Below are 27,782 nucleotides of genomic sequence, written 5' to 3'. Positions count from 1 at the left end.
TGTCAAAACATGTCAAAATCTAACCCTGCAAAACATGTTTTAAAAAGCTTCTCACATCTCTACTGGAAGTCAAAGTGGCAAATCCACCAGAAGCCAAAGGGCCAGACTTCCCAATTTGCTTTCAACCTCATCAAAGCGATAAAGTACATTCAATGTTAAAACACAGAGCCAAAAAAAAAAAAAAAAAAAAAACCACAGAGCCAACCCACAGTCAGTATGAGACTCAAGGGTTCTCAGCAACCGCTTTGCCCTGGCCTAAGTGTATAACAGGAAAACTGTGGTATTTAATATGCACTAACGTGCATTAATTGACGCATAAGCAGTGAAACCTCCGAATCTTAGGATCTTAGATCATAGGAGGCATTTTCATACTTGGATGTCCTCTAGGGCATCCCAGTCAAGAGGCTGAGCAACCTATACCCGAACTTGTCCAGCTCCAAGGATCTCAGGCCCATCCTCCACCCCACACACAGATCAGCACATTGTATTACTGGACAGCTCTGGCTGCTGGAGAGATTTTTCTGAGTTTCAAGACCATCCTCAGACCCTGGTAGCTTTGATCAATTGCCCCCAGTTCAAGGCCACAAACACTAAATCTACCTCCATCTCCTCTGAGGCAGCCCCTCCCACATATGACGGATGCTCAGCACTGAGGGGGAGGCCATCCCATGATAGAAACCATACAATCAGGGAGACTCATGTCTTTAACTTTGCCTCGCCCCATCTCAGTACTCTTCTTAGAGTAAAGTGTTCCAGGGGCTCCTGGGTGGCTCAGTTGGTGAAGTGTCTGCCTTCAGCTCATGATCTCATGATCCTCCAATTGAGCCCCACATCACATGGGGGGTCCCCAGCTCAGCGGGGGGGGGGGGGCATGCTGCTCCCTCTCCTTCTGCTGCTCCCCCTGCTCCTGCTCACTCGCTCTCTCTCTGCCAAATATTGGATAAAAAATCTTTAAATAAAAAAATAAATAAAGCAAAGTATTCTGAAATTACCCTAAACATATCTAAGAAGCAGACCATACGTCTTCTCAAACCAAAGTCAATGGAGGAGATCCCCCCCGCCAAAAAAAGTGTTTCTTCCTCAACTTTACACAGTCAGTTCCCAGGTAACTGCCTTCTTCCCTCAAAACATGGCTCCTTGACACAGATGGTACACAATAACTATTTGGTTAAAAAAAAAAAAAAAAAAAGAACCCTCAACAATCTCTCAAAAGGTAGGATGAATTGATGTGTTTCTTCTTGACCTATTTGTTTTCCATCTGGCTAATCTGCAAAGCATCAGAAGCAGATATGACAATAGTTTAAAGGGAGGTGTGAATTCTAATATACAGTTCCTTGTGTCAAAGAAAAAAACTGAAATGAGTGGTCAGCTTTTCTCTAAGTTCCTCAAAACACTGGCGTCCTAGAGGATGTGACTTGGTGCTTTGTGAAATGTGCAATGTATATTATGTAAGAATGCTAAAGGTTCCAAGAACAAAGAAATGGAGAAGTTTGGAAAATGCAGAGTCCAAGTTCTCGGGCACAGGCCACTTCGCTCCCAGCACATCTATTCTGATCTCAGGAACAAGAACTGTTCCCCAATCTAGGAATACAGGCAGAGAGCTACACAGGGTTTCTTTTGATTCATGTGCTAAAAGGGGTTGCTGGTAGAACCACGAGGAAATGAGATCCTTTCTTGGTACTTCCAACTGTTGGTGAGATTTTAGGTGATAGCATTATTTGTTTATAAATAAGAAAATAAAACCACACATTATAATTTTATCACACAAAAGAAATGAAGTGTCACCTCTGAAAGCCTAAGAAATTTTTTCATTGAACCAGCAAGAACAACTCTTAGGATGGGAAGGAAGACTATCTTTCCAGGGAAGAGAAGAGCTGGCAGCCAGGTGAAAATTGAAAGTACACACCATTTCTCTCCCACCTAAATGATGAACCCACATCTTTGGAAACAGGAAATAAATCACTCTCTCTGAAACGATGTGCAGAAGGGGAAATAAGAAAAGCATGTCATTTGCACAGGGACTCACATTCCTGAGGCAGGGGTACACACATCGTACAGTACCACCGGGTAGGAGTGGGCAGCTTTCCCCCAACCCTACCGCCCCCCCAAAGCATCCCATGAGCCCCTGGCTCAGGAACCAGAACAATGGGCAGCAGAACCCAAACCAACTGATCAGGGAGCACCTACTGGCTTTCTGGACCACACTCATCCCTGACCAAACCACAGAAACCAATCCAAGTGTCTGCAGCTGCTGGGACCCCTGCCTTGCCACTCCACTGTGACTGATCCCAGAGTCCTGCAGGATGCTAAATTAAAGATCGATGATGTCAGATACAGCTGCTAAGCAAAGGGACTCTGAGAAAACCAGTTAGGGCTTGATATTTGTACTCCAGGCCCAGCTCATTTACTAGGCAAATATGCCTGTAATCCACGAAAAGATTGCTATGGAGTAGGAATGCTTGACACAAAGATACAGTAAGGAAATAGGTCCAAGCTCTCAAACAGTGTGCAATCTCCTCGAGAATGCTGGTTTGATAAGAGAATCCTGACTATGCTTAGTTAGGCCCCAAATCTTTGAAACTAGCCTTGAAAACAAGCACTGGCCTACATTCCCATAATCCATTTCCCAAGTGGAGTCAGCTAACCATCTGAGCAACCAGTAAAATATTCTGCGTCTCCACTCATTCCTCCCCTGGAGTGATCTGTGTGAAACAGTCCAGTGAATATGTTGCATGAAGGTAGTGGTGTTCTGTTCCAGGTTTTACTGGGAAAGAGAAGGAGGGACTAATCAACAGAAAAGGGCCTGTGCCATTAATTCAAATGAGAAAGAAATTTTCTAGGTCCACTGAATTTTTAGAAAATGATTTAGAAGGCTAATCTCAACACTCGATTGTACTTCCCGTGATTGATTGATTGCTTTCTTTCTTTTTTTCTTTTTTTTTCCTTTTTTTTTTTTTTTTTTTTTTTTTTAAGGTTCTAAGTCTCCCTCCTGAGAATCCCTAATAGGAAACATTAAGAGAAAATATTAATGTCCAAGTCATCCAAGTCAAAGCAATTAGTCCCTGGGACAAATTAACGATGAGTTGTCCTCTCTGGTTTGGTTTAAGGAAGTGAAGTGAGGCCTATGGTTTTCTGAAACATGCCCCATGCAGGTTTCTTTGGGGCAGGTCAACATAACATGCTGTATTCTTTCCTGCATTGTGGACCTCAACTACGTATAAAGCTGTCATGATGAGACTGTTTTTAACCAATGAGGCAGGGACAACCAAGGAGCTGCTGAGGCCTAGCCAAGCAGAGAATCTCTACCTTACGGAAGCCGAGTACCATGAACATGCCTGCAGAACCCACCTGGTCTCCTAACATATGTTATCTAGCCATTAGCCTTTTACAGGCGACAAAGAACAGACATATACAGAGGACGTCCCAATTCATAATGGTCTCAGATGAGGATATTGAGAAGCAGGACAGGAATCCCTACCAGCAGCGGCCCAATTGGGCCTTGTAGAAAACTAAAACCACTATTTCTGGAGATGTTAGTTTCAATTCAGGGACACCTGGGTGGCCCAGTGGTTGAGCGTCTGCCTTTGGCTCAGGGCACGATCCCAGAGTCCCGGGATCGAGTCCCACATCGGGCTCCCTGCATGGAGCCTGCTTCTCCCTCTGCCTGTGTCTCTGCCTCTTTCTCTCTCTCTCTGTGTCTCTCATGAATAAATAAAATCTTAAAAAAAAAAAAAGAGTTCAATTCACTCAACTTTAGGCTCACTCTTTTCTAAAGCAGCCTCCCGGGCAGGGCCTTATCACTCTGCTTCTGATCTTCTTGCCACACACAACTGGCTCATTAGCAGCTTCACACTCCGTGGCTTCTGCTTCTATGAGGGCGTTTACTGCTTTATGCCTTCTGCTTTCTTCTCCCTTCTTTCTCTCTTTCTTTCTTTCTTTCTCTCTTTCTTTCTTTCTTTCTTTCTTTCTTTCTTTCTTTCTTTCTCTTTCTCTCTTTCTCTCTCTCTCTCTCTCCACACACACCCCTCTCTCCTCGAGGACAACAAGAAGAATCTCTGTCCAGTACAGATCAGCGCTGTCAGGTGGGTAGAGCTGCAGGTTACACAAGCTGGTGGTTGACTCAAAGACGCTCACTTTGGGAGTCAGGCACAAGCATCCCTTCTTCAATAGGGTGTGAGGTTTCCTGTACCCAGCACAGGGATGCTGAGAAGGAAAACCCCAAAGGAAGCTGTAGACTGGGCAGGCTCCCAGCAGCAGCAGACGCCTAGCACAACCTGCCTAGTAGAAGTCATTTTCCCAAGCAGGTTCTAAAGTCCTGTAGATGACAGGTTACCATTATTTCAGGATAAGACTGATTCATCCCATGGGTCTCCGATTGGGACTTAAGGACGTTTCTCAAGTTTTGTGTGGCTCACCATCATCCGAAGAGCTCATAAAAACAGATTGCTGGGCCCCACTCTGGGAGTCTGCAGTTCAGCAGGAGTTTGCATTTCTAACACGTTCCTACTACTAATAGGATACTAATATGCGGTTCTCAGAACCACACACTGAAAACCACCACTGGAACCTATTAGGTGTCTTATGACAACCTTCCATTTGGTACAATCTGTGATTTTGTTTCATATAGATTTATCTACCCGATTACTTCAAAAAATAAGTATTCTAAAATGAATATAGGTTTTTATGTCAAGTCACCATAATTATATCACAGAACTGTACACTTTCAGACTTAGACATAACTGTATAAGTAAGCATGACTAGGTACTGCTCTCTGACCTCTTGGGACCCACTGATCTACACCAGTGGTTCTCATACGGGGGCCATTCTGCCACTCAGAACATCTGACAACGTCTGAAGGCATTTCTAATTGTCATAACTGGAAGGAAGAGGTGATGCTGCTAACATCTAGTGAGCAAAGGCCAGGGATCTTACTAAACATCCTATTATGCACAGGCAGCCCCCTACAGCAAGGAACTATTTGTTCTAAAATGTCAATAGTGCTAATGCTGATTAGCCCTGACCCAAAGGTGTTGAGAAGGTGAGAATCCCGAGTGGCCTGGAAATTAAGAATCCTGCATGCCTGGGGATGCCCTAATGTGGAAGAGCAGAACCACACAAGCCAATGAACCCAAGTAATACCCCCTGCCACAGAGCAAAGAGCAATCATAACTGAAATGCAGGGAGAAGCAATCTAGTTAGGCACCAGGACAGGCAGCAGTGGTCAAGGGGCCGTGAAAGCCTGATGGGGATGAATAAAAGCCAACTACTGATTTTTGTTGTTTTTTGTTTTTTTAATCTAACTTGGAAGTGAAAGAGGGGCTTCAGCATATTTCTGAAGACATCTGAATTTGCAATAAAAAGGAGTTTAAAAATGTACAGTACTGCCTTCAGAGACATAGTCCTCAATAACATACTTAAAGCCTTTCTTAAAGAAATATTTCTCAAAAACAATGCACCTTCCCTAAGAGCAGAAAGGAGAAAAAAATTCTGAACCCATTTCTATCAATAAACCAATACTGGCTGAAAATAGCTCTGGGCAGAGAAAACATCAAAATGAATATCTTGCATAGGACCAGAAGAAAATGCAAGGGAGACATATTTCTTTTAGAATATTTATATAGAGCATTTAGCACTATCACTGCACCAGCACCCTCAACAGCAATGAGCACTAGGATTCACTGCTACCTTTCTATATGCCAGACGCTATTTAAAATATTCTATGTATAATCTCTCATTTAATTTTCAAATCAAATCCATAAAGTAGGTTCTATTATTACACCCATTTTGTAGATGAGAAAAGTGAGGCAGAGGCAGGTTGAATCACTGGCCTAAGGTTAGAGCATAATACAGCAATTTCAGAATTTAAACCCAGGGGGTAGTGTCTGGGGATCAGGCAGTTGAGTGTCTACCTTCAGCTCAGGTCATGATCTCAGGGTCCTGGGATCAAGCGCTGCATCAGGCCCCCTGCTCAGTGGAGACTCTGCTTCTCCCTCTCCCTCTGCCTCTCCCCCTGCTTGTGTTCACTCTCATTCTCAAATAAATAAAATCTTAAAAAAAAAAAAAAATCTCAAAACCAGGCAAACTAATCCAATAACACACAAAGCTGCCACAAGAACAGAAAGCATAAAATGTCCATGAAGACATTTTAAAAAAAAAAAATGCCATCCTGGATTATAGGCTGATTCCACCATAAGCATCGCTCTTCAGAACAGGAAAACGTGGAGAGAATCTGGCTCTTCTCAGGGAGCACGGAGCCAGCCAGAAAGGGACCAAGCGTGAAGGCCTCCCACACACGCAGGTACCCGGGGACACCACTGGGTCAGCTCCCCAGACAACCTGTAGACATCACATAAAATGACAGATGTCGCTTTCGTTAAACCTCACAAAGAGAACAATGCGTAAGAAACTCTAGGTACCAAGGTGCTAACAGCCTCTCCTCTGCTCCAGTTGCTTTGTTAACATGCAACCCAGACAGGGAAGGCCGGCCCGACCTCTTGTATCCAGGCCTCGTGGGAAAAACAAGAGGAGCTCTGCAAACAGCCCATCTGAGGAGGGTACCAGGAGAGAGGGTTGGGGATCTAGAAAGTTCTAGAAACTTTCTGGGCAAATGGCTGAGAAGGAAACAGCTCCCAGAAGCTTACAATTCACTCAGATGAGGAGTTCTCAGGGGACCAAAGCTCAGACAAGCAGCAGGACGGAAGCCCAGGAGCCCTAAATGGCAGAGTCCGCAGCAGCAAGCTGTCTTGGGGGGAGTCTGGACAGGCTGGCTGTGACTTTCATCAGCACAAGGAGCCTCAGGAAGGCAGTGAACAGAGCTGCACAGAACGTGTCCCCAAACTGCAACCCTCTGGCTAGCCCGAGGATGCGGCCACCCCCTCCCATGACTTAAAAGAAAAGTTGCTGGCTGCATCCCCAAGTGCTGAACTGAACCTTCCAAGACTGAGCAGGATAGCAATCAGAACCAAGGCTTCTCTTAGGGCTCAGCAGCTCTCTCCTCCTCGGAGGGAAGATGACATCTTGGTTGCTAGTGATGCAGGACAGATGGACTCAGGAAACCCAAAACGCCTACTGATGACTTACCAACCGGGCCGACTTCCACTTGGCCAGACTTTGGGCTCCTGTTCCCTGAGGCTACTGTGAGGCCACATTGGGCAGGGAAGCCGAGCATCGGGCATCACACGGCACAGAGATGGTCTGAAAAGAGCCTGTCAAAGCTTCTGACATCTCTGCAGCTGCCCCCTGCTATCTGGCTCCTGTCTTCCCTTGTCTATTCCACCAGGTGACTAAGAACTTGGCACTGCAAGGGGAAGGAGCCTTGTGTGCTTGCTTGCTAAGGCAAGAATCAGGGAAGCCTCCAGGAGCCTCACTGGACCCCAGGCAACATGGAGCACGCCAACAGCTCTGTAAGGAGACAAAGGCAGGCTGAACCATCGAGGGGCTCAGCAAGGAACAAGGGGCTCTCTGAGAAGCTAGCTGTTCACGGAGGACGCTCCCAGGTCCTCAGCTGGACATGCCCCCCACCTCCCAGGGTGGGAGTGGTGGGAGTGGTGGGAATGGTGAGTAGAACAGAAGGAAGGCCCAAGCCAAGGCTGCAGACAGAGCAAGGAAGCCAAGGCTGCAGACAGAGCAAGGAAGAGCCATGCGACCCATGAGATTGAGTGGCAGCTACACACAGGTAAAGTAATCGCCATCACAACTGTCTGGGAGAGGGGCACCTTGGGTGGCTCAGTGGTTGAGCATCTGCCTTTGGCTCAGGGCATGATCCCAGGGTCCTGAAATTGAGTCCTGCATCGGGTTCCTCGCAGGGAGCCTGCTTCTCCCTCTGCCTGTGTCTCTGCCTCTCTCTGTGTCTCTCATGGATATATAAATAAAATCTTAAAAAAAAAAAAACTGGGAGGAAAAGTAATGTCTCCTCTCCTGATGACTCTAAAACACCCACTAAGACACAGGAGTAGCTGTATGTGCTCATTACCTTCAGATTCCTCTCAACCACGTTGGGTCTCCTGAAAGTGGCCTGAGCCTTATCACCTGCAAATCTGCTCAATTACCATTTATAAAGAGGGTTCAAGGACCCAAGGGAAGAAAGTCCCATGGCAGGGGCAAAGATCAAAGATCTAAATCCTACAATACAATCTCACACAAGTTAGGGTGTGCAACTCTGGGAAAGATTTCTCTGGTGTGGGAACAGGGAGAGTCCAGAGCCAGGACTCCTGCTGACTTGTCACAGCAAGCACAGAGCAGCATACGCAATGGTCACATCACACAAGGCTGTGTATGTCATCTATACTTCAATAAAAGTTTTTTTTTTTTAACTAAAACACACACACACACACACACACACACACACACACCAGACTATGACTCTGGAAGCCCATTTGCAATCACCAGAAAACACAAGAGCCACAGGACTCCAAGCCTGCAAATATACCATAGGAGAAAAGACAACACATCCCACAGGCTTGCCCAAAAGGGCCTGAAATTGCAAAATAATAAAAAAAAATAAGCGCAACCGGGTGGCACAGTGGTTTAGCGCCGCCTTAAGCCCAGGGCCTGATCCCTGCATGGAGCCCACTTCTTTGCCTGTGTCTCTGCCTCTCTTCTCTCTCTCTCTCTCTCATGAATAAATAAAATATTTAAATAAATACACACACACACACACACACATTTGCTTGCCTCGGGAGCTAGGGTCTGAAGAGTGCTGGCCTAAGAAATACAAGAACTTCAACAAAGAATATGAGTGAGTCTGTGAAATAGATTTTTTTTTTAAGACAATGAAATTGATGTCGTAGGGGAATTATTCTCCATTGAGACTTCCTGAATAACAATCAGGTGAAAATGTATCCTTTAAAAAGCCTTTTAAATAAATAAATAAATAAATAAATAAATAAATAAATAAATAAATAAATGTCTGTCAGGCAGCAATTCCACTTCCAGGTATTCATCCAAGAGAAATAAATATGAGAATGTACTCATTTATAAGGCAAAATATTGGAAGCAACCTAAATATCTCACAATAAGTGTTAAATTATAGCGATTAATGAAGGGCCATACAGAAGTCTAAAACATAGATACATATTATTCAATATATACATTATACACATACAATATTAATACATATATAATATATATTAATACATATATTATATATACATTATTGTCATAGAAAGCTTTGACTTGAAATACTAAATTTTTTTTTAATTCATGAGAGACACAGAGAGAGAGGCAGAGACATAGAGGGAGAAGAAGGTTCCCTACAAGAAGCCCAATGTGGGACTTGATCCCAGAACTTCAGGATCACACCCAGAGCCGAAGGCAGACGCTCAACCACTGAGCCACCCAGGCGTCCCAATACTAAATACTAATACTTTAAAAAGTAGAGTACAAAATAGTATTCATACTTTCATTTAAAAAAAAATCATACACTTATATGTACATACGTGTAGAAAAATATAAAAGAATCCTTAGTGATAGCTTTTCCAACGGTCACTTCTGAACTGATTGCCTAGGTGATACTTCACTTTTGCTTTCCTATATAACTTTTTAGTAATGTGAATAGCACAGATACTTAGGAAATTTAAAAAAATAACAAAAAGAATGCATTTTCAAGTGCCCAAGCAATGTGCAGCTGGCATTCTTTACTTAGCAGACTATAATACATTGATGTTTCCTATATGGTCAGAGGGATAATTCTGTGATGACACATGCTCTACCCCCTTTAAGAGGCACAACCCACAGGAGCCCACTGAATACTCAGACAAATTCTGTTGATTTCAGTTTCACCTTGTTTACCAAATACTTGTGATCCCAAAACATCTACAGTCTAAAAGGTTCATTGATAAAGTAGGATGATTTGTGATCAGAACAGTGAGAACTCTGAAAGCAACATCCTCCTCCAGTAAGACAGTGGGAGGAGGCTCCAGTGGGAAGCCTCAGCCTGAGAACTGAAGGACCAAGGACCAAGGGAAAACGATACAACCATCTTCACATGCTTGAACCACACTCCTAGGAAAACTAGAGTTCTGTGATGTCCCAGAAAATTAAGCTACAATGAATGCAGATGAGCTACAGAGAAACAAATTCCAGCCCAAACTAAAAAGGGCCTTCTAAAACTTGTTTCTCCCATCTCCGAAAAGAGTTAAGCAAAAAATGGACACTCCACTGTGTATGGATACCCAGGGATGTTACAGAAGAAACTTCTTATAGGCTAGGATGCCTGGTTAGATGCCCACTAAGAGTCTTCCAGTTCCAAGACCCTCTGGGCAACAGTCAAGGATTGCAAGACTCAATAAACTTCCCCAAGGACACCTGGATGGCTCAGTGGTTGAGTGTCTGCCTTTGGCTCAGGTCATGATCCTGGGATCAAGTCCCACATGAGCTCCCTGTGGGGAGCCTGCTTCTCCCTCTGCCTGTGTCTCTGCCCCTCTCTGTGTGTCTTTCATGAAAAATAAACTCTTTAAAAAAAAAAAAACAGGGGTCCCTGGGTGGCTCAGCGGTTTAGCACCTGCCTTTGGCCCAGGGCGTGATCCTGGAGTCCTGGGATCGAGTCCCACATCAGGCTCCCTGCATGAAGCCTGCTTCTCCCTCTGCCTGTGTCTCTGCCTCTCTCTCTGTGCCTCTCATGAATAAATAAATAAAATCTTTAAAAAAAAAAAAAAAAAAAAACCTTCCCCAGAGACAGCTGAAGTGAGCCCCTCCATACCAGACAGCATCCAAAGGACAAGGACCCTAATCCCAGCTGACACCCATAAATGTCTCCTGAGATGACAAGGCCCAGGAGTTTGCAGAAATAGACACATCTGCCTCCTTAGCAGGGACTAAGCACATTTATGTCGATGTCTATGTACAGTTCAGGCCATGTGTCCATCCCTGCTTCTATCTCTAAGAGGACCCACCATGCATATCTACCACAGCTAAAGAGACCAAGACACCTGCAGGCCAAGGTTCATCATGGCACAATGTTTTCAAAACAAAAACTCTCTCTCAAAAAAAAAAAAAAAAAAATAATAATAATAATAATAATCAGGAAAAGGACCCAGTGGGTGAAAGTGAACAGACTGTTTCATTTACACACACACACACAGACACACACACACCATCCCAAGCATCCTTCTTTTCCCATCTTTCCCTCTCTCTTCTCAGAGGTGGAAAGAGTGATCTATTTATTTATTTTTTTAAGATTCTATTTATTTATTCATGAGAGACACACACAGAGAGAGAGAGAGAGGCAGAGACATAGGTAGAGGGAGAAGCAGGCTCCATGCAGGGAGCCCAATGAGGGACCCAATCCCAGGACTCCGGGATCATGCCCTGGGTGGAAGGCAGGCACTGAACTGCTGAGCCACCCAGGGATCTCGAGAGTGATCTATTTAGAGAGAAAAAAATAGGACACGGTATCTAAGACTGAGATAACACGCCCTATATACACTACATTCTTAAACTCTATTAAAAGAGAACAAGCATTTTAAAAGGGGGAGGATGATGGACGTGGGGAGGCTGAATCTTCTACCATTTACTCACTTTTATAAAGTTGCATTTTTTTATCTACTTTAACAAGATATAGTAACAGTCTCCACTGAAGTGAAACAGTGTTACAGCAACCCTTCACTAAAGTCTTAGTTTCCTCCATTAACTCTGGAAGAGTTCTTCTCCCTATTCATTCCATATTTTGTATGGATCTCCTGGTCCACCCATTTCCACAATGTCCCTTTCAAACCACTCACACACAGCCCTGCCTCCCCAGGGTGGACCGAAATGCCCTGCTGCGCGGGATCTCGCTAAATCCCAGAGGCTGGAAAAGAGTATCTTTTTAAGAACAATGAAAAGTTACACCAGGGCTGGTATACATCCAAGGGCTCCCGCCCAAGGTCACCGGACTCTCCCATCCTGACTACAGCAGAAACGGGCAGCTGCAGATAACAGAGTAGAACATGAACGCAGCTCAGGTAACAGGTGCACATTGGCCAGAGCTGCCTTCTGGAAATATATGCCCCGAGCCAGAGGAGGCCTCCAACGCCCTACCCAGAGATCAGTGGGAGCTGGCTCCCGCCTTGAGTCAGGGTAAGGTCTGAAGCACTTAAATATGGATTTATTTCTAATTTCCCAGGACTTCTGCCAGAACCCTTGGCAACAACGTGTTGCTCTCTGATACCCTCTCCTGAATCATGTCAACATTGCTTGCTGTTTTCCAAAGCTCAATTTTCTCGAGTCAGGTAACTTCACCCAGGTGCTCTGAAAATTACCTAAGCACTGAATTGTAAGCGATCCTTAAAAGTTGAGGTTCTTAATGGTACCACAAAGAGAACCGTTCAAATTACCCAACGATTGGCACAAGATCCTCCAGCAAAGGGAAGTAAGCCCAGAGGCCTGGACAATGATATTCCGACAGTGTTCTTCAGAAGCCACTGCGGTCTAGAGACATATGACACGACTTCATCCCTCCATCTACTGTCACAAATGGAAGAAAACACACACACGTGACCTGATGTATTATACTAAGTTTTACATATTTGAGGTAAGCTGTGCTGTCAGCGTAAAACCACGGTCATACAGAACTCAGAATAAAGCTTCTCCTGCCATCTCTACTTGGAAAGCATCCTGAGACTACAGAACTAGCTATTTTAAAAACTGTGATAGTTGTACCACTTAACTGGTGAACAGGGAGTCTCTCTATACTGTATAGCCAAAACAAAATCCAATCTCCCCCTTCTCTTTCTTTTTTTTTTTTTTCTTTAAGATTTTATTCATTCATTCATGAGAGACACGGAGAGAGAAAGGCAGAGACACAGGCAGAGGGAGAAGCAGGCTCCATGCAGGGAGCCTGATGTGGGACTCAATCCCAGGACTCCAGGATCAGGCCCTGGGCCGAAGGCAGACGTTCAACTGCAGAGCCACCCAGGTGTCCCTCCCCCTTCTATTTCTAATTTACGTTCATCAAAACAGCCTCACTGAAATTGCTGATTGGGTTTATACTATTTTGGATTCAAGTATAAACTTGCAAAACAAACTCCTAAAATACCTCTACTTTATGGGCTCCCTGGAATATTAATGTGTTTTAAAAAGTAATACTGGTGGGGATCCCTGGGTGGCTCAGCGGTTTGGTGCCTGCCTTCGGCCCAGAGCGTAATCCTGGAGTCCCAGGATCGAGTCCCATGGGAGTCCCATGCTCCTTGCATGGAGCCTACTTCTTCCTCTGCCTGTGTCTCTGTCTCTCTCTCTCTCTCTCTGTCTCATGAATAAATGAATAACATAAAAATAAAAAAATAAAAAGTAATACTGGTTTAAAAAACAAAACAAAAGGGCTGAACACCATTGGCCAAGGCTGATGTACCTGGAAGTAGCTGCAAAACACCAATTCCAGATCGGATATTTGTCTGAGAAATGACTGCCACAGGCTGAGCTGCTGAACCAAGTCAGACATCAGGGACATCAGAAAAATGTTAAGCAGGCTAGCCATACAAAATAAACAGGGCCTAGTCTCGAAGACTATTTCCATATTTGAGAATATCTGAGATTTAAAATAATTCACAACTAAGTGGATTAGATACTTAGAAAACTTTTAGGTAAGAGATATTCCCCCTTTGAATGTATTTTTAAAATAAACAGGTATTAGTAGAGTTTATATTTTCAATTAATAAAGTACCACCACCAAGATATTTTGGATACACATTACCCAAAATAAGATCCTTAAACCTTTATTTTTTTTTTTAAGATTTATGTATTTATTCATGAGAGACACACACACAGAGAGAGAGGCAGAGACACAGGTAGAGGGAGAAGCAGGCTCCATGCAGGGAGCCCGACGTGGGACTCCATCCCAGGTCTCCAGGATCACGCCCTGGGCTGAAGGCAGCGCTAAACCTCTGAACCACCCGGGCTGCCCAATCCTTAAACCTTTCAATGCTTGTAACGTTAATTTACAGTTATTCCAACCAAACCGGATTACGATGCTCAAACATTATAAATAAATAGTCAAATAAAAAAAAACACATTAAAGAGATTCTGGGTTAACTCTTCAAAAGGAAATAAATGAACAATGGATGAACTGTTTCAAAGAGAAGAGGTGAACACAGCAAAGTGGTTCCCATCGCATTTGCACTTCTCCCGCCTACTCACTCTAGTAAGAAAGGCAGTCCTGCTTCTGGCCTATTTGATGGCAGGTGTGGAAGAATGCAGGTCTGGCAAAGAGGACACAATCCAAATATCAAAGTGGAACAGAAAAATACGAAGCTGAGGCCGGGATGAAGCTTCCACATGTTTCAGAGCCACTACCTGGGAGAGAAGAAACCACATTCCTCTCCCCAAGGCCAACAACACCAGAAGTGTGAGTGGGAAGAGGTCACCGGCAACCTTGCTTCTTCCTGACAATACTGTTCTTTCAACCATTTGTCCCCCACAAAAAAAAAGAAAAGAAAATGTCCAGGCACTAGCAAATGCTGTCAAAGATCTGGAGAGACTGGATTGCTCACATACTGCTGGAAGGACTATGGAGGGAGACAGCCACCTCTATGTTAAACGGGCAATTCTAAATCAAAGGTACAGTTGCAACCCTTGGCATTTATCTGGCAGAAGTCTGTAACCTATCTCACTTTTATTCCTAATAACCCCAAAACAAAAACCACCCACAGGTCCATTACCAGGTGAGTGGACGTCCATACCAGGGAATATTCCCCGGTGGGGGAAGGGGGCAGAAGGATGGCTACACACATCCTAGAGGAATGTCTGGAGAATTATCCCAAGTGAGAAAAAAAAAAAAAATCCCCAAAGGCATATAGTGTGTGATTACATTTACATAACATTTTTGAAGTAACAAAATTAAAGAAAACGAAGACTACATTAGCAGCTCGCGGGGGGTCAGAGAAGTAGGCACACTAGTTTGGCTCCAAAAGGCAGTACGAGGGCTCACTGTGGTGGGGAATTGTTCTGCGTATTCCAGGATCAATGGCAATATCCTGAATGTGATATTGCCTCTAATTTTGCAAGACAGGAAAAGCTGGGTAAAGAGTACAAAGGATCTCTCTATATGACTTCTTGCAACTGCAGGTAAATCTACAATCACCCAAAAATGAAAAATCTAATTAAAAAGATGCATAAATTAAGACACATTTTTAAGAGTCCAGGTAGTGCAAAAATGGAGTAAACATTCAACTAGCAAATCAGAAAATGGAATGAATCAAAGACAGAATCACTTCCTAATGGCATGCCCTGCAGACAAGAGAAAGAGAGAGAAAGGTATTACAGCAACAGAGGACACGTGCCAGTGCATGGCCTTCTGTGGACCTGCCCGCCACATACATAAAATGTATGGGGCCTGAGGACCGTATGTTAGGAGGGCACTCCTAAGGATGGACAGCCTGTTCTATCTTCCCTTTGTCCCAAGAGGCACCACCTCAGGCCTGCTCCACCTTGGTTTCCTAACCTACAGTCATTAGGCTCTCTGGCCAAATAAGTTTGAGAAAGACAGCATGCTTCAGCTCATTCTCAGGAGTCAACAATGCCTATCGTTGTATTAGTGGCTCTGCGAAGCCATGCAGTGAAGACACTGGTTTATCTTTAACAGCCTGGTTGCCAAACATATGTGCCCACAGAATGCTCTTCCCCTGCATATCCTAGCATTTCTGATTTCATCTGACCAAAGCCTACCTGAGGAATTTGGGATCCGCTCAGTTACACTCCATCCTGCTGAAAGTGACATAAACTATAAATATTGTTCTTGGCCTTATGGTGACCTGAACACAACCCCTTAATAAAGGCAGCGGATACTCGGGCATCAGGAGTGGCATTTTCTGGGGGCACCTGGGTTGCTCAGGGGTTGAGAATCTGCCTTTGGCTCAAGTCCTACATTGGGCTCTCCACAGGAAGCCTGCTTCTCCCTCTGCCTGTGTCTCTGCCTCTCTCTGTGCGTCTCTTAAATCTTAAAAAAATAAATAAATAAATAAAAAGGTGGCATTCTCTGTGTCACGGAGAAAACAATGCAGGATCTCTCAGTTCCTCTTGCCTTATCACCTGTGTGCTGTTTATCATATGCTGGGCATTGCACTAAGCAGTATTAAAACATATCCTAGCTCACGTTCAAAGCAATCATTTACAAATAGACACTGTTAGAATACCTATTTCATTAGAGAAAGGAATGAAGGCTCAACAATGTTATACAGTGGCTCCAGGTGTGACTCCAAGGCCCTAGTACTCTACCACGGAGCCTGTGACTGCCTCCCTAGAGACGGGAGGATAAAGTTCACCTACAGGTTATTAGAAACAGGTGGTGAGAAGAGACCTATTTACCCAGTCCCAGTTTCACCTGATATCCGGATTGCAAGAAAAGGCATTAACTCTATGCCTGGCCGTTCTCCACTCTGTACCTGCTCCAGCCCTGCTTCAGCTGGTTCTCTAACAGGTAATCCCCTCTGGCTTCCAGGTATTACTCCGTCCCCTGTTCTGCCCAGAACACATCTCTACTCTTCCCTCAGTGACTCCTACTCAGCCTCCAGAGTCAGCTTAGGGTTCCCTTCCTTCTAGAAGAACTCTTCCCTGATATGCAAGCCTGAGTCTGAGGTCCCTGTGATGTGCTATGACAGCCCTCGGTCATCCTGCTCATGGCACCGCTCAAAGCACGGCCCCCACACATGTTTACCTGCCCCATGAGAGGGTGAGCTCTGAATACATGAGGTCTTGTAGGTACTGCATGTGTGGCACACAGGACGAGCTCAGTAAGTCAGGAAATTATCTATAAAACAATCGATCAGCCACACAAACACAAGGATTCCTGATACTTCTAAGGTCCAAATCTTCCTGGTCATTGGGTGAAAGTGTGAACAACAAGCCAAAGGCTATTTTCTTTTTATTTTGGTAATAATGGTGAAGCTAGGGTGCCTGGGTGGCTCAGTCAATGAAGGGTCTGCCCTTGGCTCGGGTCATGATCTGGGGGTCCTGGTATCAACCCCATATCCGGCTTCCTGCTCAGCAGGAAGTCAGCTTCTCCCTCTCCCTCTGCTCCTCCATCGACTCGGACATGCACATGCACGCTCTCTCTTTCAAATACAATATTTAAAAAATAAAAAATAATGCTGAGGCAGATCTGAGTTCAAACCCCAGCTGAGTCATGACTAGCTAAATGACCTGAGGCAACTTAGTGAGCCTCACCAAATCTGAACAGAGATAAATAGTGCCCACATCCTGGGATTGCTGTGGAACTGAATAAGCTAATGTACAATTGCTCAGCAGAGAGCCTAGCACTTGGTCAATGTTCAATAAATATTAGTTATTATGACCATGAAAAGAAGGAAGATGAAGATAAAGCTTCTACCAAAGATAAACTACAAAGAGTATAAAGTCTCCAACTGTTGAAAAAGGGGAAGTAGGTAACGTATAACATGCATACTCACATACTCGCAGCCTTATAAGGAGGAAGACACTGAGAAAAGAAAATTCAAACAAGATATATTGAAGGTATTAAACCAACTCATTTATTACAAATGTTAGTGGACAGCCAAAGAAAGTCAGAAATGAACATTATCAAGAGATTTCCCTCCAGTGTTTTCATTTAAGTAATTGAATTTCTCTCAATTCAGAAACTCCAAAATCAACAATGTAAAGGTCAGTTTGTCATTGACCATCTTGCTCCAACTTGAATATTTCTATTAAGATTGTCAGACTCAGGGATCCCTGGGTGGCTCAGTGGTTTAGAGCCTGCCTTTGGCCCAGGGCGTGATCCTGGAGTCCTGGGATCGAGTCCCACATGGAGCCTGCTTCTCCCTCTGCCTGTGTCTCTGCCTCTCTCTGTGTGTCTCTTGTGAATAAATAAATAAAATCTTAAAAAAAAAAAAAGATTGTCAGACTCTGAATATTTCGATTAATAACTCCTGTCCATGCATGTAAGGAACAGCCAAAACAAGTTTATGCCAAACGACCAGAAACTACTTAGGATCCAGATTTGGGGAGATAAATGCTTACAGGTACAATTCAAAGATGGGTACAATTTGGTTACAACCTTGACTCTAGCTTATGTTGAGATGAGCATGGGGTGGGGGTCTGGAAGGGTCCTTAACATTAAATTCTAACATAACTATTTGTAAATGGTGCTAATTCTGTTATACTGAGCATTTAAATTCATCTTTGTAATTTTCAGTTTGTAAAATTTAATCATGGCATGGCCTCATACTTAGCATGATGAATAGTATCCATACCAAGTAATACCATGCACCATGTCAGTCTAAGGTAGCAAACACTACTTGACTACTACAACAGTTATAGAAAGGTGGATCCATCTACGTATTTACTTTAAATGTATAAAACAAAAAATGGCAGAAATAAAATGTCTTCTCTCTCCACTACCACCTCCCCAAAATACCACTATCCTATAACACTAAGTAAAATATACTCTAAAGAAATGTACTCTTTATTAAAGCAAAATAAATCAGAATGATGGCACCCATCATTTCTGCTACTGGTAACCCTAATTATGAAGGCTACAGGAACACACCTTGTTGCAGGGGCAAGGCCCCTCAATGAAGTCTTCCCACTTCAATTTCTCTGCCATCCTGACGTGTATGCATAGACCACAGAGAAAGAAGAGTCATCCATCAACAGTGTAATCCTCACATCTACAGGGAAAGGCAGCCAGATATTCTAAAAGATTCTCAAGACAGATGTTATCAGAGAGACACTACAGATTCTGTGGCAAATTCAACTGAAGAAACAGACTATTAAAAATATTCTAAAAAAAAAAAATTCTCTTTCAGGGTGCCTGGGTGGCTCAGTTGGATACGCATCTGCCTTCAGCTCAGGTCCACGATCTCATGGTTCTGGGATCGAGTCCCACATTGGGCTCCCTGCTCCACAGGGAGTCTCCTTGTCCTTCTCCCTCTCTCTCTGTCCCTCTCCCCTCCATGCTCACTCACTCACTTGTGCTCTCTCTCAAAAAAAAAAGAAATCTTTTTAAAAAATTATCTTTCAATGACAGGTACTTGGGATTCATTTTAAAATATTCCAAGAAGGGGCAAAAAAAACCGTAAGGAGATCAACGATAGTGGTAAAACATGAAAAACTGTGGATGCTGGATGAACACATACCAGGTTCAATATACTATCTCTACTTTTGCACAGGTCTGAAAATTTCCAATGATAAAAAGATAAATAAAATATTGTCTCCAACAAAACACACACAACATGTATTCTCCTAAGGCTCAATCTAGGTTTGCCACAACCTCAACCTAGAAGCCAATATAATACCAAAAAGGGTATTACACCTCCCTAAAACTGCAGTCTAGTCACTGGCAATGCCGTCCCCGACTCTGTGCCCAATGCAGTCCAATCCCTGGATCCCCACAGCTCTCCCACACGCTGGGGGGGACCCTGAGTCCAATCTCAGCACTAGCAGGTACTGCCTCCACCAGGCATCTTCCTTCAAAACACCAAATGTCCCCACGACATGACAGGTGTCTTCTTCCCCTTGAGATGGACTCAGATATAACACCTGAGAACATTCAGTTACATAATTAAATCAACATGAGATGAATTTTTTTAAACTCCTCCCAAAGTCCTCACAAATGAAATCGTACAATCAGCCACAACAAAGACACCTATAAAGAAGCTCCACTTCACATCAAATTGAATAATTTGATAACAAGCCGTAGGAGATCATCTCAGCATGGGTGACTGTGACAATCTTTAAAAATACAATGTTTCAAACTTCCATCTGGAACACGTAAATATCCTACCATTACCTTTCTGGGGGCAGATATTCCAGTTAATCCAGGACAAAATGGTCTCAGAACTTTCAAGCAAAATAAGAAACACAGCACTTGAGTTGCATGGAAATTAAGCAATCAAAACAACGAAGGCGAAAAACACTTTCACTTCCAAGCCTTTTCAGAAACGAGAATACTTACCAGCACTTTGTTTTCAACTTTGTCTCCTTTAACTTCCAACTTTACTTTCTTCTTCACTGCAATTTTTATCTTTCTGCCAATAACATCCTTTATGCTTTCTGAAAGAAGGGAATAGTTTTCATTACATTCTCTTATTACTAAGAAAAAAGCATTAGGAAGGGGAGAACATTTGAAGGAGTATTTTTGGTTCTTTTTATTATTATGGATAGTCTTTTTTTTTTTTTTTTTTTTTTTTAGCTCACTGTAACAAGCCTGATAGTGATCAGTCACCACATATTTAACGAACACCTACTAGGTGTGTTGTATTGTATGCTCAGAAGCGGAGGCAAATATACCAGTACGTGACAGAAGCCAGTTTTTGCAGGGTGTGACATAATCTCGCTGGGCAAATGGATGCACACCCAAGGAAAAACACAAGTAACATCAAGCAGTATCACAGAGTGCTGTGTTGTGTGCAGACTGTATGCACAGCAGGAATTCATAAACTCCCCTGGCTGGTTACCTCTAGCCCCTAACAGCCTCTGTGTTCATCACAGGGGCGTAGAAATGTCAGTATTTTTCTAGGACTGCCTAACGTGATAGTTAAGAAATATGGCAAAGAACCAGAAGCAGACTGGACAATGTAGCATCACAGCACAACACCCCAAAAAGTAGTCAAAGACAACAGGAAAAGAGGAATCAAGAGAGAAGGGGACACTTCAAAATTTGGATGGTGGCAGGAATGACTCCAGTGAGTATCCCAAATGGAATGGGTCCCAAATCAAACTCATTCCCTCCCCTACTCCTCTGGCCACTGATGATGAATCTTGTTTTCCAAATCAGATAGAAAGCCAGTCACCTGCTCTCCGAGAACTACCTCCTCCTAAACAGCTCCCGACCCCTGGGCTTGACCCTGCATTCAAGGACTCAGAATGTCTCCCCAAGACAAGTCCATGACATCCCACCTATCAGCCCTCTGTCCCCACCCTAATCAAAGGGACCCTCCAAAAAAAACACAGGTCTGATCACATCACTCTTGCTCTAGGAGTTGCTGTCATGTTGGAATAGACCCCAACCCTGCAGCATGCCACTCAAGGTCTTTCACATTTTTTCAGTTTACCTTCTCAGCACACATACAATCCAATCATCCCTACCATCTCCATCTTCCACACCCCTGTGACAATCTTAAAAAATAAGATTCTGTATGTCCTACTCTCTTTCCTGGGATGCCTTTTCTCATTCTCCTTCTGGCTATGTTCAACTTCAAAATATAGCAACCTCCTCTCTACTCCCAAAGCTCTGTATTCTATATTATAATCATGTTGGCTTACTCATATATTCAACAAATACACGGACACAGGAATAAGCTCTGGGATTCCAAGTGTTCCACCAGGTCCTGGGATCCAGATGGCCCCTGCCTTTCAGAGGTGCTTACAATCTACAAGATACAGACGGATGTCTCTAGGCAAATCTGCACTCACCACTGTGAGACCATGGACAAGGAGACTCCTGAAGGGTTCAGGGAGTAGGGGACCCCTAAGCAGAATCTTGAAGGAGCAGGAAACAGACCACTGGTCCAAAGTGCAGTGTACACTACAATCCACTGAGGTGCAAGAAGGAAATAGAATTTTTATTTACATCTGCAATGGTATCCAGATTATGTTTTAAGTTATACGTGCTAAATGAAGTTTGTATGTAGCTTAATAAGTAAATATGTTTATTAAGGGGTAATCAAGTATTCTTATTAGAAAACCCACCACAAAAGTTTAGAGCTGCCAAGTTAGGAAAGAGTGAAGAAGGAGAAGGAAGAGCATGGAAACAAGAGAAATGCAGCTCATGGGGGGACCAGCAACAGGAGGGATGTGTGGGCAGGAAAGCGGACCCACTGTGCTGGGAGGTCTCTATGCACCTCCCATCTTGTCAGAGCTCCAAACAGATAAAGACTACTCCTCCCTCCCCTAAAAAAGGTATGTGGGAAAGAAGCCATCAGAAATAGACTTAAGAGTGGGGCCTGGGTGGCATCGTGGGTTGAGCTCCCCGACTCTTGGTTTCAGCTCCGGTGGTGATCTCGGGGTGATGGAATCAGCCCCATGTCAGGCTTCCTGCTGGGTGTGGAGTCCGCTTGGGATTCTCTCTCCCTCTCTCTCTCTGCCCTTCCCGCTTGTGCTCTTTCTCTCTCTGTAGAATAAATAAGTAAATCTTTGGAGGGGGGAATAGACTTAAGGATGTATACACATGGAAAGGGACTGGAAAGTCCTATATCAAAAGGTGACAAGAGGCGATCTCAGAGAGGTAATATGACTGACCGTCTACTCATTCTTCTTAGCGTTTAAATTCTTTTTTAGAAAAGGTCTGTTTCTTTCACTATCTGAGAGATACACATGTTTTAAACATCCTCAGGAAAATAAATAAATAAATAAACGTTCTCAGGAATTAGCTTAAGGGAATAAATACACGGAGGCTTTCGCCTGGTTGCCATTTTGAATGATCTGAGGAGAACTCTGTGAGCACTTCAAATTAGGACAAAAAAGCAGGTGCAGGAATGTTCCCTCCTAATTAGACCACTGAAAGGCCCAGCAAAATCATACTGGGCATGTCACAGAAGCATGTGTCACTTGGTTGAAAGATATGTGAGGCGGGCTAGACTCAGTAAACACACAAATTCCATTTCTAGATAAGGATTAAATTCACTTTTAAAACATATCAAAGAAAAAAAATAAATAAAACATATCAAAGTATTTGAGAACCATCCACATAAACCAGGTATCTAACTCCCATCCTCCCTTCTCTCTTGATTCTAAGTAACTATCTAAACTTTTCATCATCTGGCTCAAGGCCAACTAACTTAAAAATCTACCCACCTCTTTTCCTACCCTGGTCCCCTGGCCAGGGCAGCCAGCCCTCCCCTAAGCTTTCTCAGGACTCCTGGAGACATCTGCAGAGACTCTGGGCATTAGTTTCCTCTTCCGGGTAGGGCGCTGGGAAGATCTCAGCCTCCCAGAACCGGATGGGCCACTCACTCCAGCAAAAGCAGCTGATGCTTTATCTCAGGAGCCAGCCGACTCCACAGGTTTGGGGAGAGAAAAGAGGCCAGAGTGGGGGAAGGGGGGGATAACTTCACATTGTAAATTTGGGTGAGAAGTTAAGTTTGGGTTTGGGATTTTTTTAATTCAATAAAAGCAGATGCTTTCATACAAACCTAGCAACAGCTTCTTCACATCAAGTGTCACCTGCTGAGTTAAATCACTTTTGGAAGAGCACACCCAAACTGCCCCCTAGTATTACCGCTAAGAGGAGAAACGGGCAAATTTCTCAAAGGCAAATCAATGGGCAAGCAGGACTTTCTCCGTCAGCCGGATTAAACAGCACCTTCCTGTGTAGTGCGCCAAGAACCGTACAGTGAGGAATACAGGTCCCCGGGGCTCAAAACACGCGCGCAGACACACATACCTTGTTAAAATACGACGTGCTATACGGACACACACGCTTAAACGTTGGGTTTTGAGAACACTCATCCCCACCTCATGTTAGCTTTGCCATTTTAACCCTCCACGTAATTAAGTTAAACCCCAAGACACAAAATCCAGCCCAACCCCCCCCCCCACCCACGCACCAAAAAAGAAACCCTCAAGGGAGTCCAACAACGGGTCACCTTGCATAGGGGACCGCACACCGGGTCCCCGAGATTCGGGATGGGGAGAATGGGTAGGTTAAGGATCATGAAATAAGCGTGTCCCATTAACCCTCAGTCTCCCGGCCCAAGCGTGCGTCACCCGTGTAACCCCTGCGCTCCCGGCCGGCTGGGCCAAGCCACGCCTCGCCGGGCTCGGTCCGCCCTCCAGACCCCCCCCACCCCGCGGAGTGTGCGTGCGGGAGGAGCACCCCGAGGGCTACCCGGCGGGGGCGGGGGCGGGGGCGGGGGGCCGAGCAGGTGCAGGAGACCCCCCGCCGGCCCTCCCCGGACTTCCCCGAGTTTGGGGCAGTGGGCTGACCGCCCTAGCGGGGGCTCCTGGCTCCCAGAACCCCCACGCCCGAGGCAGCCTGCCCCCTCCTCCGCCAGCCGCGATGCGCCCCCAGGGCCCGCGCCCCGCTGCCCCCCACCCCGGGCTCGGCTCCGCGGGCCGCGAGACGCCAGCAAAGTTGCCGGCGCCCCGCCCGGCACAGCCGCGACCTGAGGGGCGCCGCGACTTGGCGGGACCCGCCGGGGGGCGGAGGAGGGCAGGGGGCGCGGGGAAGGGGCGCAGGGGCACAGGCGAGCCGGCGGCCGCGCGCCCTTACCTGTCAGCTCCCTGGGGACCTCGGAGCCCTCCTCGGTCATGGTGGCCCTGCAGGCGCGCGGGCAGGGCCGCTGCGACTCTGATTCACGGCCCCCCGCCCTCCCCCGAGAACCTCAATTTCCAGAGGCAGCCGCAGGTTGCGCACGGGAGGAGGCAAGAAAGCGAGGGCGGGGATACGATTCTGCCGCGCCCCCCGCCCCTCCAAAAAAAAAAAAAAAGAGTTGCAAATACGAGGTGGGTCCGCTGCGGCTGCGGCTGCGGCCGCCGCTACATGTCGCCTCCGCGCAGTTCCCGGCGGCGAAGCGGAGACCCGCGGGATTCCGGGCTGCGGCTGCGGCTGCGGCTGCGGCTCCGGCTCCGGCTCCGGCCACCGCCGGCTCCCGCCCAGCCCGGCCCCGCAGCGCACCTAGGGCTCTAGGTGAAGGCGGAAGGCGTGCGGAGAGGGCGGGGAGAGCGGCGCGCGGCGGCGGGGCTAGGGTTTCCTGGCGCTCCGGCCGGGCTGGGGTTGGGCGGGGGCAGCCCCGGCCCTCCTCCTCCTCTTGCTCCTCCCGCTCCTCCTGCTCCTGCTCCTGCTCCTCCTGCGCCTCCTCCTCCGCCTCCTCCTGCTCTCCGCCTCACCTCGCGAGAGCCCGGCCTCCGCGCGGGAGGCCGCCGGCCTGGGAACCCCGGGGCGCGGGAGGAGGGCTGCTGCGGCGCGGGGCTGCGCGGGGCTGCGCGGGCGGAGGCGGGCGGAGGCGGGCGGAGGCGGGCGGCGCGCGCCCCTCCTCGCAGCCTCCCTCCGCGGCCGCCCCGGGCCTGCGTCTGGGGAAGGAGCGAGGAGGGAGCGGGGGAGCGCGAGCCCGGGAGCCATCTGCTGGCTGCGCGGGAGGCGAGCCGGGGGAGCGCGGGCTTCCCGCTCGCGTCCCGGGCACTGCGGATGCGCGCGGATCCCGCAGCCCCGTCTGCGCGGGAGCCGGTTCTGCCCGGGACCCCTCTCCGCGCTTTCCTTTCTCGGCCCTGCCCGCGACAGGCTGTCTTCTCATCAGCGTGATTTTCTGTTTCTGCTGAGCAGGAGCTAGACGAAACCCGAAATCGCTGACCATGTGGGGAGAAGACACTTTTCTGGGCTCGGCGGGAGCCCTGCAGCCGGAGCTGGGAGTGGAGAGCGCGCTTCCGCCCAAGCTTTTCACTCGTGGGTAGGGGCGGGGGGTCTCCTTTCACCCCGGGGCTCAGTCGGAGAGCGGAGCAGTGTTCACCGCAGCCCAAGTAAGGCTGCTGATAGGTCTGCTCCTGCCTGGCCTGGATCCCTCGACTTCCCCCGACTCCACCCCCAGAGGGACAACTCCGCGGCCGGGAGCACTAGTGAGACCAGTGAGCTCTCCGACAGCGGCTCTCTTCCCTGGCAGCTGGGAAGGTCTCTGTCAATCAGGTTCTGCTTTTAAAGGACAGAAAGAAAGGAGGAAGGAAAGGGGATCCCCTGATTTTAAACCTACTGTCGACCTTGGATCCACGAGAGAAATCTCCAGCCTCCCCACCCGGCATTCGCATCAAGGCACCTCCCAGTGTGGTCCTTGCTACCCCTCTAGCCCCTCCCACTCCCCACTCCTGCAACCCGACTCTCTCAAGACTTCTTGCCTTCCCCATCCCTTTAAGGCTATCTGATGCTTACCTGTGTTTTCAATCCAGTCCAATGCACACCTTCTTTGTGAAGATTTTCAGGGGTTTTCCAGCCCTGTGATCCCTGTATTGGAACACCACCAGAATATATTGCCTGAAACCTCTGTAAGCCAACCGTGCAGCGCCTTCTTTCACTGCTAGTGTACTTGTATAGTTTTACTGTTTAACCTTGCATTGTTCCCGGAGTCGGGGTTTGTCTGCCCAACTAACTAGACTGGTTGACTTGAGGACCGGACTTTGAGATAAAGTCTGAGATAGACTTTTAAACTCCCTCAACAGACTCGTTCAAAATACGTGTTCAATAAACATTTAACTGGTTGGATTTAAAGCTTATGGCCTCAGGCTCCCAGATGTTTGTCTCAAAAATTGGAACCTGCTGTAAGTTAGACATTTCCTTTATGCCTTAAATATCTTTTATATGCAATAAATGGAAATTAACATCTCAAAACTATCCTCCATTCAACTGTGTGTGCGATAAAGAGGATTTTTCTGGCAAACACCAATAGAGTTTGAGAAATAGCCCTGAGGGGTTCCCTGGGGAAGGCAGGTGGTTTAGCACCTGCCTTCCGCCTACAGCGTAATCCCGGAGCCCTGGGATCAAGTCCCCACATCAGGCTCTCTGCATGAATCCTGCTTCTCCCTCTGCCTGTGTCTCTGCCTCTGTATCTCTCATGAATAAATAAATAAAATATTTTTTTAAAAAGAGAGAGAAATAGCCCTGAAGTTTCCAAACCATGCAGTAACTTGTGAAAATAAGGACAAAAGATTTTTCTTTTTCCTGTGGCCCAGGGTGATGGAAAGAATAAAGGAAAGGCTGTATGGCAGTCCGGTAACTCAGTGCTCCCTGGCATCTTGTAAAGGAAACTGGGATTTCAATAAAAGAATCCATTTTTCTCACTGCAGAAGAGCCTTGATTGGCTCCCACATCTTTGAAAAGCATGGATTCAAATGAATCTCCTATCTCCATACTCCAAAAGGACTGGCTGATTTTGAAGATCATTTACTTCTTGGGTGCAAATTTCAAGTACATTTCAGAGTAGCAAAGGGAGAATTCCAAGGAGCCCCTTTAATGCTGCATAAGCCAGCCAGCAGTAAATGTCCCCCTGCACAGTACAGTCATGTGCAAGCTGAGAGAATGTGTTTCGAATTCTGAAGTACCTACTTATTGACAAAATCTACCCACCCCTCCAATGCTGCAAACTTTTCCTCAGCAAGACTGCTCTTTAACTTCCAGAATCTTAGAGCCATCCCTGCCTGTACCGTCTTAAGAGAGCGATTAAACCACTAAATGAAATTGATTGTTACTATAAATGAACTATAGCCTCATCTAAGTAAATATTTATATATAGCCATGTTTGAGCATTACCAACAGCCCTGAGAACCTAAAATCTATTAGAAAGAAAGAGAACATTGGTTTTTCAGAGAATCCCTACTGTGCCTGAACACAGTTGCAAATGTAATATATGTGGAGCAACAAAATTATTTTAGTAAATTATATATAGACATATTTTTAGTTCATAGGCATACGTTCATATCCATATAGTATATTTTGTAGTGCATTCTGGTGAGAAAGTACACTCTGAATTTAAAAATCTGCCAAAAATACTAATGTCTATAATGATCTAACACACTATCGTTGGAACCATATCATATAATGATTAAACCCATAGAGACAAAACAAAAAAGAAATCATCAAGCTAAGGGGTAGTGGGAGGGGAGGAGGGTGTGGGGATGGGGTGACTGGGTGACGGGCTCTGAGGGGGGCACTTGACAGGATGAGCACAGGGTGTTATACTATATGTTGGCAAATCGAACTCCAATAAAAAAAACAAAAAATATCATCAAGTTATCAAAAACAAAAACCATAAGCTTACTCAAGTCAGTTTCTGATCTTGCATACTACATTGAGAACCAGGGTTTTAAAACCGGAAGGTATTCAGATACATGGGAGCCAACAAAATTTCCATTTCCCACTCTTAACAACTACC

General features: G+C 45.8%; 2 protein-coding genes across 6 annotated transcripts in view; one reads left to right on the top strand and one right to left on the bottom strand.

Annotated features, from left to right (window-relative positions):
* CARMIL1 (capping protein regulator and myosin 1 linker 1) overlaps positions 1-24,279 on the bottom strand; it is a 311,565-nt gene extending 287,286 nt beyond the window's left edge. For all 5 annotated transcript variants that reach the window (XM_025442784.3, XM_035710597.2, XM_025442806.3 and 2 more), the window contains exons 1-2: positions 24,140-24,279; positions 19,883-19,980 (exon numbers count right to left, since the gene is read on the bottom strand). In XM_025442784.3, coding sequence (XP_025298569.1) covers positions 19,883-19,980; positions 24,140-24,179 — 138 coding nt within the window. In that variant the 5' untranslated portion in view covers positions 24,180-24,279. The remainder of the gene's footprint in view (positions 1-19,882; positions 19,981-24,139) is intronic.
* On the top strand, positions 24,178-26,127 carry LOC118353399 (translation initiation factor IF-2-like). Its single transcript, XM_035710544.2, has 2 exons — positions 24,178-24,556; positions 25,190-26,127. The coding sequence occupies exons 1-2, from the start codon at positions 24,178-24,180 to the stop codon at positions 25,315-25,317; spliced, it is 507 nt and encodes a 168-aa protein (XP_035566437.2). The 3' UTR covers positions 25,318-26,127.
* Positions 26,128-27,782: the final 1,655 nt, after the last annotated feature.

This window comes from Canis lupus, chromosome 35 (assembly GCF_003254725.2).
Source record: "Canis lupus dingo isolate Sandy chromosome 35, ASM325472v2, whole genome shotgun sequence".
Classification (NCBI taxonomy): domain Eukaryota; kingdom Metazoa; phylum Chordata; class Mammalia; order Carnivora; family Canidae; genus Canis; species Canis lupus.
The sequence above is the reverse complement of the archived record's forward strand: the minus strand, read 5'-3'. Positions and strand labels throughout refer to the sequence as shown.

Excerpts from the sequence above, each read along its gene's own strand:
- LOC118353399 (XM_035710544.2), top strand. The coding sequence starts at position 24,178 with ATGGTGGCCCTGCAGGCGCGCGGGCAGGGCCGCTGCGACTCTGATTCA. Across the intron at positions 24,557-25,189 it reads CAGCGCACCTAGGGCTCTAG|GAGCTAGACGAAACCCGAAA; the intron begins GTGAAGGCGGAA and ends TCTGCTGAGCAG.